At 32.5% G+C, this 23,759-nt stretch overlaps 2 protein-coding genes across 2 annotated transcripts; both read left to right on the forward strand.

The window, feature by feature from the left end:
• Window positions 1-474: 474 nt before the first annotated feature.
• On the forward strand, window positions 475-6,386 carry LOC127870415 (UPF0728 protein-like). The gene is made up of 4 exons (XM_052413016.1): window positions 475-577; window positions 4,161-4,259; window positions 4,825-4,944; window positions 6,153-6,386. The coding sequence occupies exons 2-4, from the start codon at window positions 4,166-4,168 to the stop codon at window positions 6,215-6,217; spliced, it is 279 nt and encodes a 92-aa protein (XP_052268976.1). The 5' UTR covers window positions 475-577; window positions 4,161-4,165; the 3' UTR covers window positions 6,218-6,386.
• A 6,356-nt stretch (window positions 6,387-12,742) lies between these two features.
• On the forward strand, window positions 12,743-23,564 carry LOC127870031 (protein qui-1-like). Its single transcript, XM_052412692.1, has 8 exons — window positions 12,743-12,845; window positions 15,696-15,898; window positions 16,424-16,523; window positions 17,950-18,034; window positions 22,017-22,108; window positions 22,720-22,803; window positions 23,046-23,133; window positions 23,468-23,564. The coding sequence occupies exons 1-8, from the start codon at window positions 12,743-12,745 to the stop codon at window positions 23,562-23,564; spliced, it is 852 nt and encodes a 283-aa protein (XP_052268652.1).
• The last annotated feature ends 195 nt before the right edge of the window (window positions 23,565-23,759 follow it).

Below are 23,759 nucleotides of genomic sequence, written 5' to 3' on the forward strand. Positions count from 1 at the left end.
GCCAGACTAAAACGGAAATTTACTTTTAGCTTTAATTGTACATTGTTACGTAGGTTAAAGAAGTGCGGGGAGCAATTGCAATATTATTGCGCGTGCAAAAGGCCGAAAAACTAGCTGAAAATCTACTAGAAACCCAAACATTCTACCTTCTATGTAACGTTGGTTACTAAATATTTATTGCTAACACTATTTAGTCTGCCTACGGAAATAGTATTGCGATACATTAAGTAATATATAAGAAAGGGCAAAACCTTATTGACACAGACGGTTGCATTTTCTTATTGTTATCGCATTCTTAGAAAAGAAAACAGACAAGATTTGTATTTTCAATTTGATACAAGGCGTTCACAAAAAAAGATATAATACAAAACATAAAGTAAATAATAATCGAATAAAAGCAAAATTTGAATCGACAGTCGTGTAGTTTGTAATAGCGGGGATTTGAAACGAAATACGCTCGAATCAGTCAACCAACCATTTACTGATATCTAACCTTAATTTTAAAATTAATACAACCAATTTAATTTGTGGACACTTTGCATAGTAACCAGACGCTTTTCACTGTATTATTTTTTAGGTTGGTTTAATGAATGTACATCATTGTCTTAAATACGAATATTGTATAATTCGTATGTTACATGTGCGTTATATTTCAAGTGATAAGTTGGCCTCAAATCAGTTCACAAATCACACGAAATTGCGTAAAACAATATGTTTTCGCGGCTTAAGACTTACGAAGGATTTTTATGTATTGAGTTTTCTTTTGTTTTTATTATCGGCGGTCCTTAATTCGTTGCCAACGTGTTTCTTGCTAATAAAGTTGGTTTATCTAGGCGAAATCATGCATAACCACTTAAAAAAATCTTACATTAATATAGTTATTTTTTGTTTGTAAGTTTGATAATTTTCCCTGTGCCCAATCCATAAATAAAGGCACAACTGAAAACTGCATTTATTTTATGGTTGTTTTTTTGAGTCATGGGTATAGAGATTGCGTGAAATCACTTTTTTCGTTTGCAAATGATGCAGTTTGTTAAGTTATAAAGTTTTGAGACAGTCATCATCAAAAATGCGACAAAAAACACATTAAATATAGTAATTCATCACAACTCTATAATATGTTTATTGATTGATCATATAGTGTTTCAAATTAAAACAATTTGTTTGAACAGACAATAAACATTGGAAAAAAAATCAAATATAAAGCCTAAAGGTTAATAATTATGTGTATAATTATTCATAGTATTAATATAGTTATAAAATATTTGTGATGTAACATCTTTTAGACTTTACGAATTACTCACAACTCAAGAGGTATATATTATGTAGTGATGATAGGTGAGAATATGTCTTTTAACGTTAGTATTTTGGAATGTTTGTTTTGTTGCTGAAATCATTGATGTTACAATTTAACAAATAATTAATATTTCCTTACTATGCATATCCCAATTTAAGCAGAGAAAATGTGTTGCCAATCAATATCAAAACAAAAAGGTCACTATAAAAGGAAAGACACACATTGTGAACCTCAGACAATAAGGCACAAGCAAATATATCACATTACTATGTTGTATGTATAATTCTAAGTGAAGGCAAATAAAAGCATAAAGTCATATTGATTTTTGGTAATACAACACTGTATTATGTGAACTTTAAATAAGACATCACTCTTACAAGTAAATTGACATAATTTTGATGCTTTTCTCATAAAAAAATTTACATTTCTTGTCATTGATGCATGTTTTTTGAATTTGTTCTTTTAATTGGGCATTATAAGCATGAAAAGTAATTGACACAATTTCATTTTGGCGGAGATTTTTTTTTAAATACAGAGCTCCAGATAAGGTTTTGTGAAATTCTTAACGGTACTACCAGATTTTCAAAAAGAATTCTTAACTCTGAAATTTTATTCTTAACATTACTACTAATTTTTGGAAATTAATTATTTTCTAACTTTTCTAAATGGCTCACTTTGCGTACAATATGTTCAAAGCGTATTGTTTTGCACGCTTTGCATTTTTTTAGGACCTCCTCTGGGCGCAACCTTTTTTTTGACAGATAGACTGTGCACGCCGAGTTGATAGAAAATTATCTTTAATATGCAAAAGAAATAAATAAAAATCTATACAAACCAATGTAAAATAATATTCGTAACTTGATTTTGTAATTCTTAATTGAACGACCAGATTTCAAAATAAATACGTAACAGACTCGAAAATAAATCTAAATTACGAAAATACAACCCTTATCTGGAGCTCTGAAATGCCAACAGATACACAGTTGTGTGGTCAAATTGATTTTAATTTTGAGATTATATATGCATGAATCTATTTTACCTTATTCAGTATTAATTGTCAAACTTCATATATACATTAGATAAATGCTGGGGACAAAGATACTACTTATCCACTCATCAGGGGTTTTTACCTTGTATAACAGACGCCGAATATCGGCATCTTCCCCAACCGAACTAGACTGGTTTTTTCCCCTTTCCTGACCAAAAATTCCCCCCCCAAAAAAAAAAAATAATTTTTTTTTTTTTTTTTGTACTAGAAAGCTGTGGTCTCATGATTATAATATCTCAATTCTATTTCAATTTAATCTTGTCAAACGTACTAAATTATGAAGAAAGCAATGAATAAAGTGCAAGCATGTACAAATGTAATAATGAGAGAGTAAGTAAACAAATCCCCCAAAGTGGAAAATCTCGCGTAAAATTTCCCCCACATAAGGGCTAAAGGCCCCATCCCCCACAAAACAAAAAAAACTGCACTTATATTCGTTAATTTAAATAGTGTTATCTTAAAAGGTGGAGTAAATTTCCCTAAAGCTCTTGTCCTACAGGACAAATGAATAAAAAACTGATGTGATAACATGTATTTTCTGACTAGTAAGTCTCTTTTAAATTGAATCACCATGTCATTGTAAATTTCATACAGCAGGTGCGGGATGTGAGACTGTGTCCCAATTAATTTTTTTTCTGTGTAAACTTTGCAATTGGATTATGACAATTGACTGTCCGACTCTATCCACCGTTACTATTTATTTTTGAAGCATTATCTCACTGCGAGGAACAGTTTTAAAACAGTCTGAATTTCTTCTGCTTTATGTAAGACAGCCTGAATTTTGTCAGAAAATGTCAGAATGAAATAAGTTGAAAGGTGACAACATGCTGTTAGCAAAATATTTGTCAATATTTTTTTCTTATAAAGTAACTTATACAACTGCTTAAAATGGATTTTACACAGGCATTAACCAAAAAATTAATCAACTGTTTTTTCCCCCATAAGATAAATCTGACCTATTTGTGATTATCTGTCCAGAATAATCTGAGTAAACAACAGTTCAACAGTGATATAGAAAAATATCATATTAAAAGTCATATCAGACCCATGCAATCTTTAAAGGCCTTTTAATGGCCATATTTGGGATTAGGAATTTTGTGCGTGAAAAGTCCACTTATTCGGGAAACACTAATTTTATATTACTCTTTATTATAATTTAAAATAGAATAGCAAAATCATATAAATTATAGCTCTATACTTGTTTAATGTAATCGTATTAAAATTAAACTATAATAAGCGATAGACACTTCTTTGAAAAAGAATTTTTTGGGGGAAATAGGGGAAAAAAATCAAATTTTGAATTATTTTTCCAATTTTGCTTTGGGATTGGGTTCATAGACATGTAGATACGCCAGGAAAAGGCCTGCCAAGAAAGTCATTTCATGATTTAAGTTTTGCAAAATGTAGAAATTCACAATTCCATATTAATAAACTTCTTTTTGGGTGCTTTCCCCAAAATAGAAGAAAGTATCTCTTCATTAAGAGATCCAGTTGCTAACAATATGATCAACATATTAAATAGTAAAACAATGACATAGTCTCATAAGGTGACTACCAGATGCAAGCAATTTTTACCAAATAATAGGGCTGACTGACCAGAAAATCTGTTCATCAAATTGGTATTTTAGAGTTGGTTACTTTTGTATGGTTCCCATACTAAGAATGTGGAGTTTTCCTTTAAATGACATACTGTGAAGAAAATGTGATGACATGCTCCATGCACATCATTTACACTTTTTGAACTTCTATTTAAGGAGAGAAGCCCCTACCACCTCAAAGCTTGTTAAAAAAAGAATTGTATGCTTTTAATTTCAGAAAAAATGCCGTCAAATGCAAAAGTTTTCATCAAGTATGGGCCGTATGAGGCTGCTGGTGTTGTTGACTACAGAGACTCCAGACTTAGAGGATTGCAAGGTACATTACTTTGAGAGCAACTCACCAAATCAAGTGTTTGAAATGCATATACATGTACAATTATAAATTATAATATAGCTATACAAAATATGTACCATTCATTATTTGTTTTCATTCCTTATTGACATTAGTTAATGTGGGGTGCTTCAACTGAAGCTGTTGATAGACCACATTTTCCCCGCTTTCAACAGTTCTTGTAAATTCATGCATGTCTTATTTTTTGTTCATAGACTAAGTCCCATAGCTCTGAACATTGAATAATGCAGAATTCTCCCTTTTTATATCTATATTTAACATGGTTATTATGGTTCAGTAATAAAGGCGCCTGGCATTAACCCTAGACTCTGGCATAATGGTAGTCAAGTGCAATGTCCAATGAACCGTTTTGTTTTCTTATTATAATGAAGAAAGCTCGTGACGTTGCTTCAATTGATTTCATAAGGTAATAATTGTAGCTCATTTTTATTGACACATAATTATGCACCCATGCAACATAAGAGAAATTCATGTTATTTTGTGCTTACTGTTTTCTTTCCAGAATAAGTGGATGTTCTTTATATTTCAGCCATTCTTACCAAAAATGGCCATTCTGTAAAGCTAGTTAAAATTGAAGATCCAAACACAGTTGAATTGTCAGTGAATGGAGAAACAGTTTTTACCTGTGATATAAAGGATTTAGACTATGGTAAGAGCTATTATTTTGTATATAGATGTGATGTTTTGGATTCTCTTTATCTTTCCATAATTCAATCAGTGGGGAAATTTAGCATTGGCCAATTCTTCAGTGAAGCATGATACTATTGGTCACTTGCTTTCAGAGGTCCTTAGGAAATTGGTAAAGTTTCCCATGGCTCTTGATGTCATTACCTGGCTGGAAAATCCAGTATTAAAACCAATAATTTCTAATATACACAGATGTACACATGTGGGTCATTTTGGCCCCATGCTATTCACAAGCTTCTTTTTAAACATGCATTGAACTCTTCTTTGAAATCGTTACCTCATATATACTGAACTATTTTCTTATAGCCGTCCAGGACAGGCTGCTTATACCTATATATACTGCACCATTGACCTGCAGGGCATATTTAACTATTTTCTGTCTTTTTGCATCCCTATTTAAGAAGTTGCTGTATTAAAGTAGCATTGTCTATTTTTACATATGTCTGTCTTTATGTCTGTGCGAAATTGTATGTCTCAGGCAAAGGTTTGCCATGTATTGATGCATATTATACCTGCCAACCTACATCAAAGGTCAAGTTCACATTTTTAAAAGTCAAAGTTCAAATTTGGAAATAAAAAATCTTGAAATTGTATGTATAAGCCATAATTTTCCCATTATTTTGAAATAACTTGACACATATGTAAACCATCATAGGACCACATGTCACATGTGATGATTATCTCCCTTCCTTAGAAGTGAAGATCACACTGTGAGGTAAAATATGGCCATACAAGACATTCCTGTCTCAGCCCTACTTTTGCAATGAATCCATTTAGTTAAAAATTAAATTACTTGGCGAAAATTCAATCCATCACAAGACAACTTGTTGTGTGTACCAATTGTCTCACTACCTCAGGGGTGAAGGTCACAATTAGAGTTCAAAGGTCATTTTTGGCAAGAAAACAGCTCGTGTAGCATTGATGTTGTCAGTCATCTTGTTACTTTTAAATACTTACCCTCTATGACCCTCATGAGATATTGGCATTTTGAGTTAAACAAATATGTCTGTCACCTCAGAGTTAAAGGTCATCTTTAGAGGTCAAAGGTCAACTTTTGCCTTAAATATCTTTTCTGAGCTATAACTATCAGTAAACTTGCCCTAGGGAAACATGTCTTGTTAAATATAAATGTAAATGTACGTTGCTAAGGCTTATTTAATCCTTCTGCAGGTTCAGATGGTGAATTGGACCCACTGTGTATCAAGGCAAAGGATGCAGTAAAAAAGGCCTATTGAGTGCAGTTGTGTACTTGATTGACATGATTTTTTGTAATGTTGTTTATGTATTTTTCATTGAATATTGTTATAGTATTTATATATTCTATATTTTGATCATTTAAAATCACTTTTTTATTTATACTATGTTAAAATTGTACGTTTACCTTAAGAAAATATGAATGACTAATGCACTGTTGGTTCTTTCATTGTATGGTGTAGTAGCTATTGACATCAGTAAGCATTTATCGTAACACTAAATGTCATTAAAACGCATCAGTTCTAAAATGAGTTACGTATTCGTGACGAACTTTGAGACTTCTACACAAAATCAGCAATCATATTATAACTCACCTGCGGTCAACTAGACTGTTTTGTCACAATAGAGGTTCTCTTTGCGTGAAATCTCATTAAAAATAACCTACGTTCGTATGTGCTTGTATCCCCGTCAGCTTGTCCTAGTTGTAATTTGCAGCGTTCTGTAAGGAACTTGAATGTGATATATGTTCACATGATTGAGGTTTATGTTCGTTTCGTTCACAACGTGGGTACAGTGTGCCATATGCATATCGGTTTAGTGCATTTTGTCCGATCTGAAAATACGCCCTTTGTGATAAAATTATGAAAACATTTGCCATAACATGTTCGAAATGCGTGGAACGCAATACCCCTGCAACTTCCAACGAGAATGAGTGGGTGTATGCAAAAAGGTGATCGCTGAGGCCGACATTTTCTAATAAATTAATTTACGGGAGCGCCGACCGTATTTTATGTCAAAATGAACTAAAAATAAAAGTATATATTGGCAATTTTATTTTCATAAATTCCGCCCACAGTGTTTAAGTCCCGCGTGAAAAAATAAAACTGTCGACGACAAAAATCAAAATTTATATTCGCAAGCGTTTTATCGGATCCGTATTTGTACTATCGGCAAATATCATTGGCTGTTTAAAATAGAATAAACCAATCGTATTTATGTTAAAGTAAAAGCTTTGTTTGGGCATGCAAAATGGCGTGCTCGAAAGTTTGGGTTGACAACAATAATAATGAACAGCGTCCGCGGCATTATTTCAAAATAGAAATTGTCGCAAATTACATGGTCAAGTCAAACATTAAGAATATTGAATTAAATGCGAATCGCGTATTAGATGGACATATTATACAGTTTTACGTAGAGATGCGTTACTGTCGATTAAATCATTTTAACCAGGGACCTATACAATTTGCTTGTTATATTTTTATGTTTTTCCCTTAACTGCCTCTAATGTGATTTAATGTTTCTCTCAAAACCAGGTATCCAGAGAACGTTTTTTTGCCCTTTTGTGCATAAACTGTGCGTTAGAATGCCTTTTTTGAAAGTAATACACCATGCCCCTTTGCCCTCCTGGGAAAAACACTAATATGGTGTTATACTGTTAAGCGTTCCTCATATTATAACAGTCTAGTCAGAAACATACATAATTATAGTGTTCTACTGTTGCGTTTATGTAAATGACATTTTAGGTTCTTTTTAATTTGACAGTTTAAAGTTGTCTTGTGTTTGACTCTTTTTTTTTGATGAATGCTACTAGTATTCAACATTGATTTCTACTCAAGAAAGGTTTATTAAGCAGGACATTAAACAATAAAACAAAAAAGTGCCAGATTACACTTTATTTGATAAAAAAAACACAGACTGATTAATTATAATAATGTTTTAATGTACAATTTTTTATTCAATAGCAGACAACGAAGACATTCCACAAGAATTAAGATTAAACAGAAATGTTATTGACAAATGCATTAATAACACTATTATTTTCTATTGCTTTTAGTGACTAACTGTTTTCATAAATAAGATATATAGTTAAAAAGTAACGTAAAAAGTTGGTTTATAAAAATAAAAATAAATTGACAACTTTGAACCTTTTTTTGCCGACTCTGTGATTTTATTTCTTTAATTTATATTTTTTACATCGACCCCCGACCCTATTTGTATAAAAAAAATCCCGTAGATCAATTTATTTAAAAATGTTGGCCTTACTAGGATTATAATGATTGCAATGCCATTAGTATTTTAATGTCTGAGACGGGCTTTTCCAAACGCCAGTTTGTGATCGGAAAGGTAAATCGATCGCTAAGATATAGGAGATGATTGAGGTTTGATGGTAAAAGACAAAAATTGATAATCGATCGAAGCAATGAGGAAGGCCAAAAGTGAGCATTTATGGTCAATGTTAAACATGGCTTATCAATGCCAAAACCATTCTGTTTGTGCTAGCACTTGGGAATCGATACATGTTTGTAAAGCTCCACACGAAGTGTTGAACCGAAATAGCTTATGAACTGAACATTCCAACTGTTAACGAGTTTAAATGAGCATCGTTCTGGGAAAACATGGTTTAATGCATGTGAGTAAAGTGTCGTCCCAGATAAGCCTTCGCAGTTTGGGCAACTATTTTAAAAAGAAAATGTGACAAGCATTTTGGGAAATAGTACATTTTCCAGTAAATGATATGAAGGTGTGCATGTGCTATTTTATCACTTAGGTCAAAAATCACAAAATGTATGTACTTTTTTTTAATTCGAGACTACGTTAACACATTGCTGTACATGGCGGATGAACGTACACTGACTTCATAGCTTCAACTTATATAGGTTTTCCTGTTGTTCGTTTTTCCTTTATACATTGAAAACACGAATAATTTAATTCAAGTGTACGTATTTGTATTGATATAAAGAGAGTTATTACCTCTACACTTAGGTACACAATAATCATAATATTCACTTATAATCAGGTAACTTTATATGTTCGATATTTTAAGATAACATAGGGCGTTGCTGTTCAGATATGGTCCGATAAGATTGAATTTGTCACTAACACTCGGTCATAAGAGAACGTGCTTAAAATAACATGAAGGAAGACCATATATTTTTTATATATATGCTATAACACAGGTGGAAGTAACGTACCCAGGATAGCATTTTTTTTAGGAGCCCAATATATTCAAATAAATATATAAAATCATGTTTAATGAGAATTTTCTTTTACAAAGAGCCATGAAAAAAAAAAACCTCTGATATTGGATTCCAATATCAGAGGGTGGGGATTTTTTCATGGCTCTTTGTCAATTTTTTTCTCATTAAACATGATTTTATATATTTATTTGAATATATTGGGCTCCTAAAAAAATACTAACCAGGGTACGTTACTTCCACCTGTGTGCTATAATAGAGCATATATAGCATATATAAAAATATGGGCTTCCCTCCTGTGCTTTGAATATGTGTTTGTATTAAATGCGACTTATCACAACATGACATAACGATCGAGTTCCATCGATATAATTACGATACAAACCAGCAAACATTCCGTGAGAACACTTGCAAATTATCAGACTTTGATACTAGATACGACTTGCAAGTAATTAACAAAAATGCCTGGTGAAAAATTAAGTCAAATTGATCCACGAGACACACTCATTATCTCGAAGTGCGCACACTAATGTCATATTAAAAACCTATATTCCCCGTTAACTGGCAAAAATTAATCACACATGATAATATATCGAGCTCTTGCAAAATATTTCCCAGTCTTGTTAAATTTTATATGATCTTGTCATAAGATTCGCGTAATTGGTTCTATGCATGAAATTTCAAGATCAACGCGTATTGCCTAAATAAAAACTCAAAGCACGCGAAACCTGTTTAACCTTAGAATGAGAGTAAAGCAGTTAGCTAACGTAAGTGCTAATATAAGTTTAATTGTTCCTTTATTATTGATGTCTAAGAGTTATTACATGATTTGATATTTGATTTTTTACAACTCGTGTTCATGGTTAATTCTGTAAACAAACGAGAGTCAATTTTCAAAAGTCTATTAACTGAATTTTTGTTCTTCAATGGGAGATTTTAATTCCTTTTATTAAGACCTCAAATCGATTTATTTTACAACAATAACATCATGCTTGCAGCAACAGCACCTATTTCGTGAACGGTTTACTATAAAAAAAATATTCACATTAACAAACCACCAAAATATTATCATGGCAATGTATGAATCCTTCATGGACGTTGTTTTTTGTTTGTTTGTTTTGTGGCTGCAATATTGTTGGTTTTGCAAAACGACCCCATCAATATCCATACTTAAAGGGACCTTTTCACAGATTTTGGCATGTATTGAAGTTTGTCATTTAATGCTTTATATAGATAAATGTTAACATTTGATCTAAAAAGCTCCAGTAAAACACAAGAATAAAAAAATTAAAAAAAGGAAAAAGTAACCCTCAACTGGGCTCGAACCACTGACTCCTATAGTCCCGGAGTAAAAGACTACCGCTTAGACCACTCGGCCATCCATGCTTATACAATGAGAGATGTATTTTATATACTTTATATAAGCAATCCTCGTAGTTTCACAAAATATAACGACAACAACAGAACTCTCCAAATTATTCAATCGTTTTGCGTTGCAACGCTTTATAATTTTTAGGTTTTTAAATCGTCGAAAGTTGCATATAATGGATATTTTAGAGCATGGTAAATATTCAGTATTCCTGTTTCCTCACAAATATCATAACTGAAACGAAAATTTGCGAATCTGAAACAACTTTTTTTAATTTTTGTAAATTACCCGAAACGTGAAAAGGCCCCTTTAAATAACTATTATGTCCTAACTTTGCTTCAAACAAACATAAACAACAACTATGTTGTGCAATTTGCGAGAGACAAAAAAAAAGAAAAAAAAAAAGAAAGAAAAAAAAATAAAAAATCGTTTGCATAAATATACACACGTAATCTTGTATACAACAACAACATGAATTTGAATTTGATGTTGCCACGTAAACGCCTTCGCTAGAACTGAAATCGAACGCTATTTATTTCTATAAATAGCCATGCACAAACAAACTTGCAAAACCGGTTTGTTTTCTCATGTCCGCCAGGACAAAAGTACTCCGCCTTACGACGTAACGCGGAGTACTAATAATTATTTTACGTTCACTAACTCTTTGTGTTCTGATTGGAAACACAGATCGAGCCGATGTGAATACAAATGACGCTTAATTTTCCCCGACAGTCCATACACCAATAAAATGCAGAAACATTATATTCATTATTTATATAATGTACATATATTCAAGATTAAATGTAGTATATTATCGCCAACTATGTGAAATACCGTCGATATAACCTTGTATTAAGTGTGTATTTTACTTTTCAATGCATAGATCAAATAAAAGATGCTTTAACGGTTTATTATAACAAATGTATCGTACCACAACACGAGATGACAGTATCATTAATAAAGCGCATTATTGATACACAATCTCAATAATCTGGTTCATGTTATTGGACAATAATTACTACAAAAGGAACATTCGTCGCCATCAAGAACGAAATGCTGTGTTTATCGATTTAAATCTCGCCTTTATATTATCTGCCATATTGATGTCATGCAACTCTCTGGTTAATTGCGTCACACGCTGCGTTCCCTTGACTACCTTTTACGTAATTCGTTTTGCTGTTTTATGCCATATATTTTTTACATACGAGCATTTTTTTACAAAATAGATAAATATATATTTTAGAATCTTATTAGTTAGGATCTACTTGCCTAAAACATGCTTTCTTTTAACATGAACTCTTATGATGTTATTTCAATAAGAAATATACATTCTAGTTCAGAATTGAAAAAAATCTATTTCCGAGTGGCTAATTGGCAATAAAACAACGGAAATCGATCTCCGTCTAAAAACAACTTTGCGCGTATTGGAATTATCCATAAACACTGAACAACTAATTTCTCAAATGACGAGAAAGATGAAGTACATTTCCAATGACGTTCTTTTTATTCTGTGTTTATACATCGTTTACTGACATGCGCGGATATGCTATGAGACTAGCGTTTAAACCGGTAGCCATGGCAACTAATGTAATGAAAACTTTTATTCTACACCTGAATTACGATGACACGTGTTGTATTTTGGCGAGCATACGTCTATCCAGATTAACTAGAACAAATTAGTGTACGTGTATAAAGTGATATCGAGACTTTGGTCGTCGTTTCCTTTTGTTAGGTATGGTGTCAACGCCAAAATTTGATGTCAATAACCAGGATATATAGTATAGTGTAAACTAATGTCTTACCTTACATTAATATTGGCCAATATGTAAGAATCAATGTTTAAGATCGATGTTGCCTTCATCTTTTGCATCGTTGTGTCGTGCCGTGTTTCTTTCATTATAAGGGTTATTATCGACTATAACTTGGAACACAAGCATCAAATTCAAATGGAATTCATTATATCAGAAACGTTACTGTGTGAGAAATTTTGCGCGTCAATTATCCAAAGGGATTTCATTACGATCCGAGTCCAATAGGTACGTCTATTAATGAAGTAAAATATGATATGTCAGGACAATTTGGAGTTTTGAGCTGTAGATCAGAGAATAAAACATGTTAATTCTGGAATTATTTAATTAATTGGACCGACGTGTATCGCCAAAGTTTAGAATTTTTGCTCGAATGGGTTTTCAAAGAGGTAATTTATTATATTTGCTGCAAATATGAGAGCAGACGAAATAGAGAATATTTTGACCGGCCAGTTGGATAAAATTCCGAGTTTCCCACCAACGTCCGTCAAGCTTTTCGTCTGCGCAAATGAGAAAGGTACCATTTATATTTTTTTGTTTTATGTTCATTTTATTTCATGCTATGCAACATACTCGTGAGAAGAGCTGTTGATGACTTTATAATTTTCTGTGGATCAGGTGAAATATATAACATGCACAGAGGCAAAATAACCAATGCCTATTTCTGTAATGCTTTTTTTAAATTCTAGACCATCTTAAAGAAAAGTTTTTTTTATAACACGACTCATAATTTGGAAGGTTTGTAGATATGTGGGAAATATTTATTACAAAAACATTTCTACTTGTAGATCTATTGATAAATATCTATAACAATTACAGTGAAATACTGTGTATAATGTTAACGTATTAATATATCAGCATATAAATGAGGAGGATAAACTTGAACAATTCAAGCATGCTTTTGTTTTGTATATGTGCATTTATTCTATGTTATTTAAGTGTTTTTGTACTGCGTCAAGTACATCAACTAATTTAAAAATATTTTCAAATACCATGTATTCGTGCTATGACAATCTTTCTGGAGAAGTTGGTAAAACAAATTAGTACAGACTTAAACTTAGTAAGTTATGTGAACTTTGGGTGAGTAGATTGGGTTATTATGTTAGGTTAAGTAGTTTGTTTCAGTTGATTAACTGTACTATACAAAGATGCCACACATGAAATACTGAAAAAAAATCATAAACAAACAATAAATATCAAAACTGTAAGCGAAGCCTATTTAGATGTTGCCAGTATTTTTAAAGAGTAAATATAACAATTGTTTTATTAGTTTTTGTATTTTCATAATATTTAACGTTTTAAGTACAACACTTTCAATATTTAGAATTATCTAACAGAGTAAAAGGAATAATGAAGACAAATCAGTTGAATCAAAATGTGTGTTTGTTGCATTCGAACCCCTGTAACTTCAAAACCACCTCTAGATCATTCATGCTTAGAAGCATGAATTTAACATTATATCTACCCAGTGATGACTATAAATAAAACGATAATTCTAGCATCATTTAAGTAATTAGGTTTTTATTTATTAGTTAGAAAACAATATTGCAGAAAATGAAGAGAATGAGCTTTCAGACTCGGTGATGTATTACACATGTACTGCAAAGTGTATTCTGACATAATACATAAACTCAACACAGATTTTATACATTTATTGGTTACGGTCATAAGTTAATCAAAACATAAATGCTATCAAAAGACAAAAGGAAATAATCCTTTTTAGGTATTTATTATTCTTTACATGCATTTTGTTTCGTATGTTTCCAACTCTCATGGAACAATTGTATTGCAATGATACTTCTCTATAAAGCATCGGAAGAATAATTAGCTAAATACTGAATATCGATTCCTCTATCTGAAGGAAACTAATTTGACGTCATTTGTAAACCAAATACATGCATCATTCTTATTTGACCAAATCTTTGCTTATTATTCGAACACAATTCGAAAATAACTATGTTTAGTGGGGGGTGGGGGGGGGGGGTACTGAAAAAAAAATGTGCATGTTCATAAATAACTCGCAGTTAAAATTTGATTAAAATAATGTGTTCAACAATTTCACTACGATATTGACGTTCTGACTAAGCCGACAGTTATCGAAGATCTATCAATAAATGAACGTAGATCTTTGCAGTACAAAATGCTGAGTACAATGTGCTGATTAAACGATGCACACGATGTGTCGACACAAACTTAATAGCATTTGATCATGATTCCAGATACTGTGGGTAAAACTAAATCAAAACCATGGGCTGCAATGGTTACAATTGCATGTGATGTTTAATTGAGGGAAGTTACAAGAACTAAAAAGCATCTGGATTACGAAAATATCCTCCTAGTTGCAAGACAATGCACCGACATCCATGTATTATTCATCTTATTATTTTATGAATTAAATTATAATGAATCCATCATACTGTAATGTCCTTTGTCCACATTTGGATAAATTTAATATCACACACATTTAAACATAAGCCTGAGGTATATGTACTAAAACAAGCGGAAGCGCATGAGCATACTTATTTCCATCATCAGGAAATGTAATCCGTTGAAATGACGGCCTTCATTTCTTGTTATAAGATCTTAACAACACTAATTAAATGTCACATAAGCAAAATAATCCTTCTTAAGCTTTTAAAATAAACAACCTTCTATTGTTATTATAACTAAAATAACAACAATAATGGTGTTAGTGTGCATTAACACTGTTTAATGTGTTAAACATACATCACGTTACATTGTACTTCAGCAATTTTTAATAATGTAGATATAAACTAATAAGATATATTAGTTCCTGCACGAGTTATTTTATTCATGACAAGTGACCAATCGACACATGCTGTAAACATCATGCAAGAGACACATTACCTAAGAAATCAAACATGAATGGTATGCGGGGTACCGCCTTGCAATCGTGTTGATGGTTTAATAAGGTATGCTTTTAAGAATAAACAATAGTCATTTAGGACGACGATTGGCCATACGCGTTATCGAAGTGCAATATACTCAATAGCAATGTTTTTGCGACATGCTTTGCATAGACCATCACAAGGCGGTGACTCCTGTTTGAATAATTATTACACAGTGTGTAAATTGCAATAATCCAACTCCCAGCTATTGTCCCTCCGGGTCGCCGTACGTATGTACTCATAAAAGCTCAGAGCATTCAAGAAGAACTACACAGTGTGTGTTGTATACATTGAATGAAACACATGAATGTTTATCCTGCTAACATGTGTTGAATGCTACATAATAAAGGGACCATAATAGTATTGATACAATAAAATGGTCCATTTCAGAAATGTTACAATGGCAGTTCCCGTAGACACTATTCCTAAAAAATCAAAGAGTTACACATATTTTTCAGAATTTGACCTAGAGCGGAAATACCTTTGGCACGAAATATTGCCGGATCTACAACAGCACTGTCTTCAATATGGAATCGATATCCAGTTAGTGGACTGGTTGCTAGTCAATCAAATTGAATCTACTTCCTGTGCCAAAGAACTCGATGAACGGTTGCTGGATATTGAAGATTGCCACAAAAATTCAATTGGACCGTTCTTCTTGGTAAGACTTTGGCAAATGAATTTAATTGTTGACATGTACTTAATCATAATAAAATAATTGTAATATGTTTATTGTGTTGTTTTATTAAATAATTTAAATAGGCTACTGTTCGTTCCAATTGAATGTTTATATATTTTTAACAGAACAAATACATAAGTACCTTATAAAACATTAACTAGCCTTGTATTTTGCATCATATTATAAAATCCGTAACTAATACATGTAAAATGTGTATATCGATAAAAATATTTGGTACTTAATCAGTTGCAATTTTATGCCAGGTTATGTATTGAACATGTAAGTGAGCTTAATCATTGTATCACTACTTGTTTTAGAGTATTTTGAGTTTAAAAACATGTATGAAGACTAAATAAAATTGATTTAGGAAAATTGTATTGTTTTTTATGTGAACACGCTTATATCAAACTGGAAAGAGACCCGGTACGATCCGTCAAGTTATCACACCGATAATCAAAAACAAATCCTCTTAGCATCAGCTATTATATTTTGAAATTGCATTTACAGGCCTTCATTGGGGATGAGCATGGCCGAGTGCTTTTACCAAAAAGTTTCAAGCAAGAGGACTTTGACAATCTGAAGCGTGTTTTAGCGAAGCAGAGTCTACGTAAGTCTCGCATTAGACAGAATATGATGTAGGTTTTTAATTGGAGTGAAAAATCTGTATATTGTAGAAATAAACGACCCAAGAAGATAGGATGCATGAGCAAAATATACGCGTGATCAGAAATTCGCGTTATTTTCATACAGCGAAACTTAGAGTACCGTGCAATATACAAACAAAACGGCCCAATTAATCGAATATGTGTCGTTGGACGGTGACTTCATTCAAAAACAATATTGTGCTATTTGACCATTTTATAATAAATTATCTCCCACGATGTATGGTGTTTGTTTTATCGTTTTATTTCATGCCTTTAAAGGCAGTTTCTCTTATAGCCGATTTTTGTTTAATTTGCGAATAGTTTATTCAGGCTTTACTGCATCTTTATAAAAGAAAGAAAACAGTTAACATGACCATTATTTTAATTTCTAACGACGTTTTGTTTTTTACTGTGATACATGAAGAAATCGTCTGCTGTCTGTGTAGGTTAAGATTTGTATTTACACGCATGTACATCAGAATCTGTAATAAAATTAAATATTAAAAATTTAACATATGTAACATAACAATATTCATGCTTTATGGGTGTGAGAACCTCAGATAAAGTCTACGTTTCTTATTTGTATTTGAGCTGGTTTAAACTGGTACATAAAAAAGAAATAATGAAATACCAGAGATATAACAAGGTGTTAAACTCTTTTTCATCCTATGCTAGACTTTTATTAAAGGCAAGTGAGCGTTGCATAAGTCTCCTTTAACTCATAAAGTTCCCCATATAGTTGTATTTTATTTTTTTAATTAAAAAAGTTTTAATATTACTATGTACAATCTCTTTATTGTGTGTTTTATCCATCTTGTTATACAGTATATAATGTTAAAAGCGTTGATTCCCTTAACAATACCAAAACCAATACATCTCTTAGCGAATGAGACATTGCATGTTTGACATCTTAATGATGAACATGGAATCAACTGATGAAATCGATTATTTTTCCTTATTTATCGCTTATCCATTAACATGGTAATCAAAATGGCGCGAGAATATAACTCTGGTGCATAATGGCGTTATAAAGTGATATTAATTCAACGGAAGTGCACAATTCAAATGCATGATAGTGTCAGATATGACATAAGACCCATTTTCAAAGTACGTGGCGACGATTATTCCGCATGTGACAAGAGGCCTGCTTGATTTAATCTTACTGAATTGCGTAAGAGGCTAATTCATCTATTACGTAATTCATTCGTTCTTCAGCATCATGATGATAACCATGCACTGTATTAATCAGTACATGTATACATGTAAAAGTGTGTTCTACATATATCACGCTGCTATACGTGCATGTATTCGTAGTTATTATTATCGGTCTAAATAGTATACATACACGTATGTCATTGTGTATGATTTTCAAATTTATTTTATTGACAGAGTTGCAGCAGCTGACCTCCCTATATGAGCTAGACGAGAATGCAGTGCCGCCGCAGTATGTCATCAAACGAGTGGGCAACAATTGGTGAGTGGTCGAGACGGGCAATAAGAACGCAGAGAAAAAAATATTGTGTTCTTTATTTTCTGAGACTTGTCGATCGAATTGGCTAATTATCTGTTGATTTTTCTTTGGAAAACAAAAGCACTTGGTTGAATTATCAAATACATTTATTTTCTCAAAATCATTGAACACTCTCATTTAATAAATTTATTTTGTGTGTAGTTTTTATCCTTCGGCATTTCTGTTCAATGCAATAATTAAATTTATTTTATTGATCATCTGACTATGTTAGTCGAGCATGACTCTTATATAATGGATGCATATTTTGTTATTAAAAAAAAACAAATTTGTTTACAATTTAATGTTTAAATCATAAATATTCTGTACTTGTCAGTCGAACAAAACTCTTTATAACTCTTTTTAACTCTTGTATAACATTTTTTTAACTGTACTGTTTATGTTTTTCATCCTTACATTTTTCTGTACAATTTCTTGATACAATTCTTGTTATTCATCTTTTATACATGTTTGTCTGTCGATAAAAACTCTAATATTTAAGTTGCATAATTGGAATTTTTAAAAAAAAAGTTTGTGTCGAATTTTATATGTAAATTCAATTTATTTATCATCTGTATGTATCTGTTGAACAAACCTGCTATTATAGTGGCATATTTTGTTATTTGTGAAAAATCACACACAAAGACTTATATTGAATGAGTGATAATCTTCACGCGATGAAGATTATATTTATCTGAATGAAATTGTATTTACGCAAACATAAGGGTATGTACATATATCTTATAAACATTTGTGAATGAGAGCTAACTGTAAAGTTTACGTCAATAAAACGTTATATCAGTCTGTCTGACTCTAAGACACACAGAAATGTGTAGCAAGCCTTGGTTTCGCAACTCCTTAACCGATTTATTTAGTTGACTCTCCCATCCTTCTAAATTGGATCAATTTATTTCCAAAATTAGGGATTTCTAGTATACTTATTTCTATATTTAGAATATTTCTTACAGAAATTCCTTTAAGCAAACAGCGCAGACCCTGATGAGACGGCGCATCATGCGGCGTCTCATCTGGGTCCACGCTGTTTTTCTAGACGCTAGGCATAAATGGGTTTAACGTATAAACGCCTAGGTGTCATAATTGAATTTGAGTGCCGGCGCAATTCGTTGTTTGAAAAGTGGGCACAGCCGGTGCAAATAAATGAATCAACATAACAAAATATTGCTTAATTGGAACACGCCGGGTATGCGAATACTTCGTTTACGGATGGCACTTCACTAACAGAGAACAACAAACGCCACGCGCTAGAGGTAAGTTCCTCTGTTTTATTTAAAGTTATATCCTAAAGATTAGTTTTTAAGACAAGACACATGGTCGAGTTGATAAATGGTGTATCCTTTTGTATTGGGAATACACAATTTCACGGAAGAATGGAACAGTTTTGCCCAAAAATTAGAAAATTTGATCGGAAAACAGCATAAACTGGATGATCAGTAAACATTTTAACAAAATAAAACTACTTAGAATTATTGCAAGAAATTTTTTGCTATTCCAGCATGTAGAGTAATCACTGTGCTTCAAATACTGAAATTTTGATAGCATTCAATGAAATATAAACAAAGATAGTACATTTTGTAATAGGTGGCATACATAAAGTTGCAGCCACTTTGTTTACCGATAAAGGGCACTTCAGATTACGGAGACTTTCAACAAAGCGGGCACTCTAATAACTGAGTTTTATCTTCTACCTCAAATGCATTTATTTATATTATGGCTATTCATACGAAACATTTTTAAAATATATTTTTCAAAAATCACATGACTATTAATTTATACTATGTTTATTATAATTGCAATTTTCAAATAAGATAATATTTATTATTAAATAAATGTGTACGGATAATGCGAATCAACACAATCGTGTTTAATTTTACTTATAGCAGGGCTCTAGATAACGGTAGTGAAGGGGTCTTTATGACGCAAATACACATTTGTTCTTCATAAAATCCTATGTCGGTTGTGCTTATTTGAATCGCATCATCAAGACGATACTTATGCGTAGCAACAAAATTAAAAAGAGAATGGTAAAACTCCCTGTATTTTGAGCCCTGCTTATAGGGAGCACTTCCCTTTACGCAACGCTAACGTTTGCTCGAAGTGCGATTCACCTGACCCTAAATCACTGTATTGGTTGAGTTTTAAGAATCACGGTTAAAATTAAATCGTAAAATCAACTGATTCTGGAAAAAAAGGAATGCGTACATAAAATGTTTAAATGTCATATTATGGAGTCAGTACTTAGTATACCCACACAAACGAAGTTTAGGGTGCTATATTGGATAGAACTTCATATGCAGCATGTGTTGTGTTTATATTAAAAAAAAGACGGATATGCATAATTTTTACACCACTATCGTGTGATTAAATCAACCCCGCCCGTTCTTTTATTGCTATTTTCGTTTATTGGCATTGAGCCAAAAAGTTCCAATAGAATTTCGAACCTGCATCGCTGCTGATATTAATCTCTGAGAGGCAGTTTAAGCAGAGTGATTATTCATGACATGCTATCTAATATAAAAGAAAATAGCCATAGTACCTTCATTTGGACATAAAGATAAATGCTTTAGATCAACCGCTTAGAACGTAATTTAAAATATATGGTCATATAGATTTTACTCATTAGACATATCCAATTTGTTTAACATTTATCTTTCACATTTATACCAAATCATAATCATATTTCAAAGGGATAAGAACATGCTTCGGTTATTCGTTTTTTATTTGCGTACTAAGTACATACATTTTTATTTATTGCCTGCTTACTTTAACAGTATTCCACAGCGAATTCTGCATTTTTGATTCAAAAAATACGAGTGTGTTATATCTGGAAAAAAGTGTCTAGATGTCAGGAAACGAAGTGCCATTGTTTTTTAGATGATCGGTAAACGAAGTGCAGATGAAAAATGTGCATGCGACTCTTAAAACATTTGAATTTTCTCAAATACATTAGTAAACTAAAATGTAACATGTTGTAACATTACTGGATATATTGATCTTTTATTTCGAATAGTAAGCACGTTCTTGATTTATTTCCAAGTATGTTTATTTTGTTTAAATATGTACTGATCATTCAATTCATGCTGATTATCGATGAAATTTTATCGTTTTTTTTAAATAATTCACCGTTTTTCCGCGAATTTCTTTCTTCGCAATACGAAGTGCTATACCATTAATCACCCAAACAATGTTCTGTGTCTAAAACCCAAATAAACAGAACATAAATACAAGAAAGCTGAAGAACTCACCTCTCGCGCGTGGCGTTTGTTGTTCTCTGTAAGTGAAGTGCCATCCGTAAACGAAGTATTCGCATACCCGGCGTGTGGAAAGCATTCACGTTTTGTTTTGATTAATGGTTGTTTGACCTATTGATTTGCCCTGAATGCGTTTTGTCAAACAAAGATAACGTAAGCTTATAATAATACTAGAAACCAAAGACTCCTAATTAGTTTACACCAAGGTAGCGCAATTTTACACGCTAAAAACCAATAAACTAAGCAGGCAAAACATGGTGGCGAATAAAGGCGTTTATTTTTAATATCATCAATATATCGATCATTCAATAAACTTTTGTTCTCATTACGCAAGACGAAAGTGTTTTCCATCATGCAATGGCTACATATATTTGTGATTGCCTGGTTTAATTCCATGTTATCTTCTCAGACGTAGAGAGACTCTTGAGGCATAGTCCTCGGTTGTTGTAGAAAGTTGCCACTGATTGATACGTGTGTTTGAATGACAGTCATCGTGATCGACACAAATAAAATGTCAAAATACAAATATCGTTTCCAGACACGGAATACATCACATATCTATTTTGGTACATATTTTTTACACACAAACAAAAATAAAGAATTATCTTGACAGTGAAAATTCTAGTTTCCTTTAATAATTATAATGTTTCAGTGCGACAATTGGTATGTTTTTATTTTAGGAAAAGTCTGGCGGATAACTTTATGGTTGTGCTACAATCAATTCTCGTGCAGGACAAATACATTAACGGTTTTGACGGCTTGTTTCTATCGGGTACGTTTACATATTGCATATCCGAAGTATAATATGTATGGATGAGGTTGCGACCCTATAAAATCCATTTTTACATCCTTTTCCATATAGGCCGTTCAGACATTTGGCCTAGTTTAAGTATTATTTATTTTCAAAAATTGTTTGTTTTTGTGTATGTATTTTGCCAGACTCGTTGACAATTTGTAACTTGCCATGAATAAAGGACGCCTTACTGATGGTGAGATTTCTTAGTTTCACTTTGTTCATATTATAAGTCAAAGTATTCTTAAACACTCATTCACTCAACAGAGTTAATAAAAAACGGACGTTTTCATTATTATTTAAATGTATAACAAGAAAACACGTGTTTAACACTGGCGTTCACTCGGCGTTTTCAGATAGTTCGCGTAAATTATAGCATTCTTCGACAAAAATAAATGTGAAATATTGTGCACTACTTTTTATACGTATCTGTAGTTTTGCCATTGACAAACAAGTGCATAAAATCTCTTCCAACAACACTTACTGTATCGCATGACCCCTTGCCAAGTTCGTCATATTTCAATGCCTAATCCTTTGTCAATGTCGTCTCAATTAATAGTGTTAACCCTTGTAAATTTCGTCTTTATTAGGTTTCGAAACTGAGGTCAAGACGGCGTTGAGTCTCGACCCATGCAAGTGCGTGTTCGTCATCAGACACCATAAGGAACATGTCAGTAAGTCAATTGTCGATTCTTAATATTACGCTAGACTACAGATCGCTATACTGTTAATTAACTTGTTGTCTAATAATACTTATCAGCTGGTATATACTACACTATGGAAAAACATCATGGCCCACAACTATAATGAAACATACTCCCTTGGCGATAGGAGTTTATTGATAAAACGACGTCATTATCGCATCTATAGGATCTTGTAAAATGTTAAATTATTTTCTTACATGCTGTTTCCACAGAAGGCCCAACAGTGCACGACCACCACAATTATCAACTGTCATCTAACGACATGCACAATGGCACCTCTCCCATTGGTCGTTTAAAAGAGTATATGATATCAAAGGGCGATGCATCAAAGATCCTCTTCATTGACGCTTTTCATGACATGCACAACAATTCCTCGGAAACCATAAAACTTAACGGGGAATACGTTACAAAATACGTTAATCGGCTGACCGATATTCTCTGCAAATCAATCGACGATTCCATTGCAACGAGACCTCCTTTGGTGACTGGCAGACACTTGCTTGACCCAGTTGAACTGTTATTCCACTTAAATCAGTGCCGTGACACGTTAAACGGTGCGCTAAATATAAGTTTCGAATCATACATTTCTAAAATCCAGGCGCATCTAATTGTTGGTTCAATGACTGACCATCAGTTGTGCATCATCAAAGGACCGGAAGGCTGTGGTAAAAGTACAATTCTTGCTCGAGCTTGCCATCGTGCACGAGAACTCTTTGGTGCCGATGCAATAATGATATATATCGTTGTCGGCTTGACTCGCAATTCGTGTCATGCAGAAGATATTTTCCGTGCAATCTGTTTAAATATTAACACGTTGTTTAAGCAGGATATCAACATCGAATCGTACACCTTGAAGAAGTTGCTAAGTTACTTTCATGGTTTAATGAATCGAGTCTCAAAAAATTCAAAACATTGTGTCGTTTTTC

This window comes from Dreissena polymorpha, chromosome 2 (genome assembly GCF_020536995.1).
Source record: "Dreissena polymorpha isolate Duluth1 chromosome 2, UMN_Dpol_1.0, whole genome shotgun sequence".
Lineage (NCBI taxonomy): Eukaryota > Metazoa > Mollusca > Bivalvia > Myida > Dreissenidae > Dreissena > Dreissena polymorpha.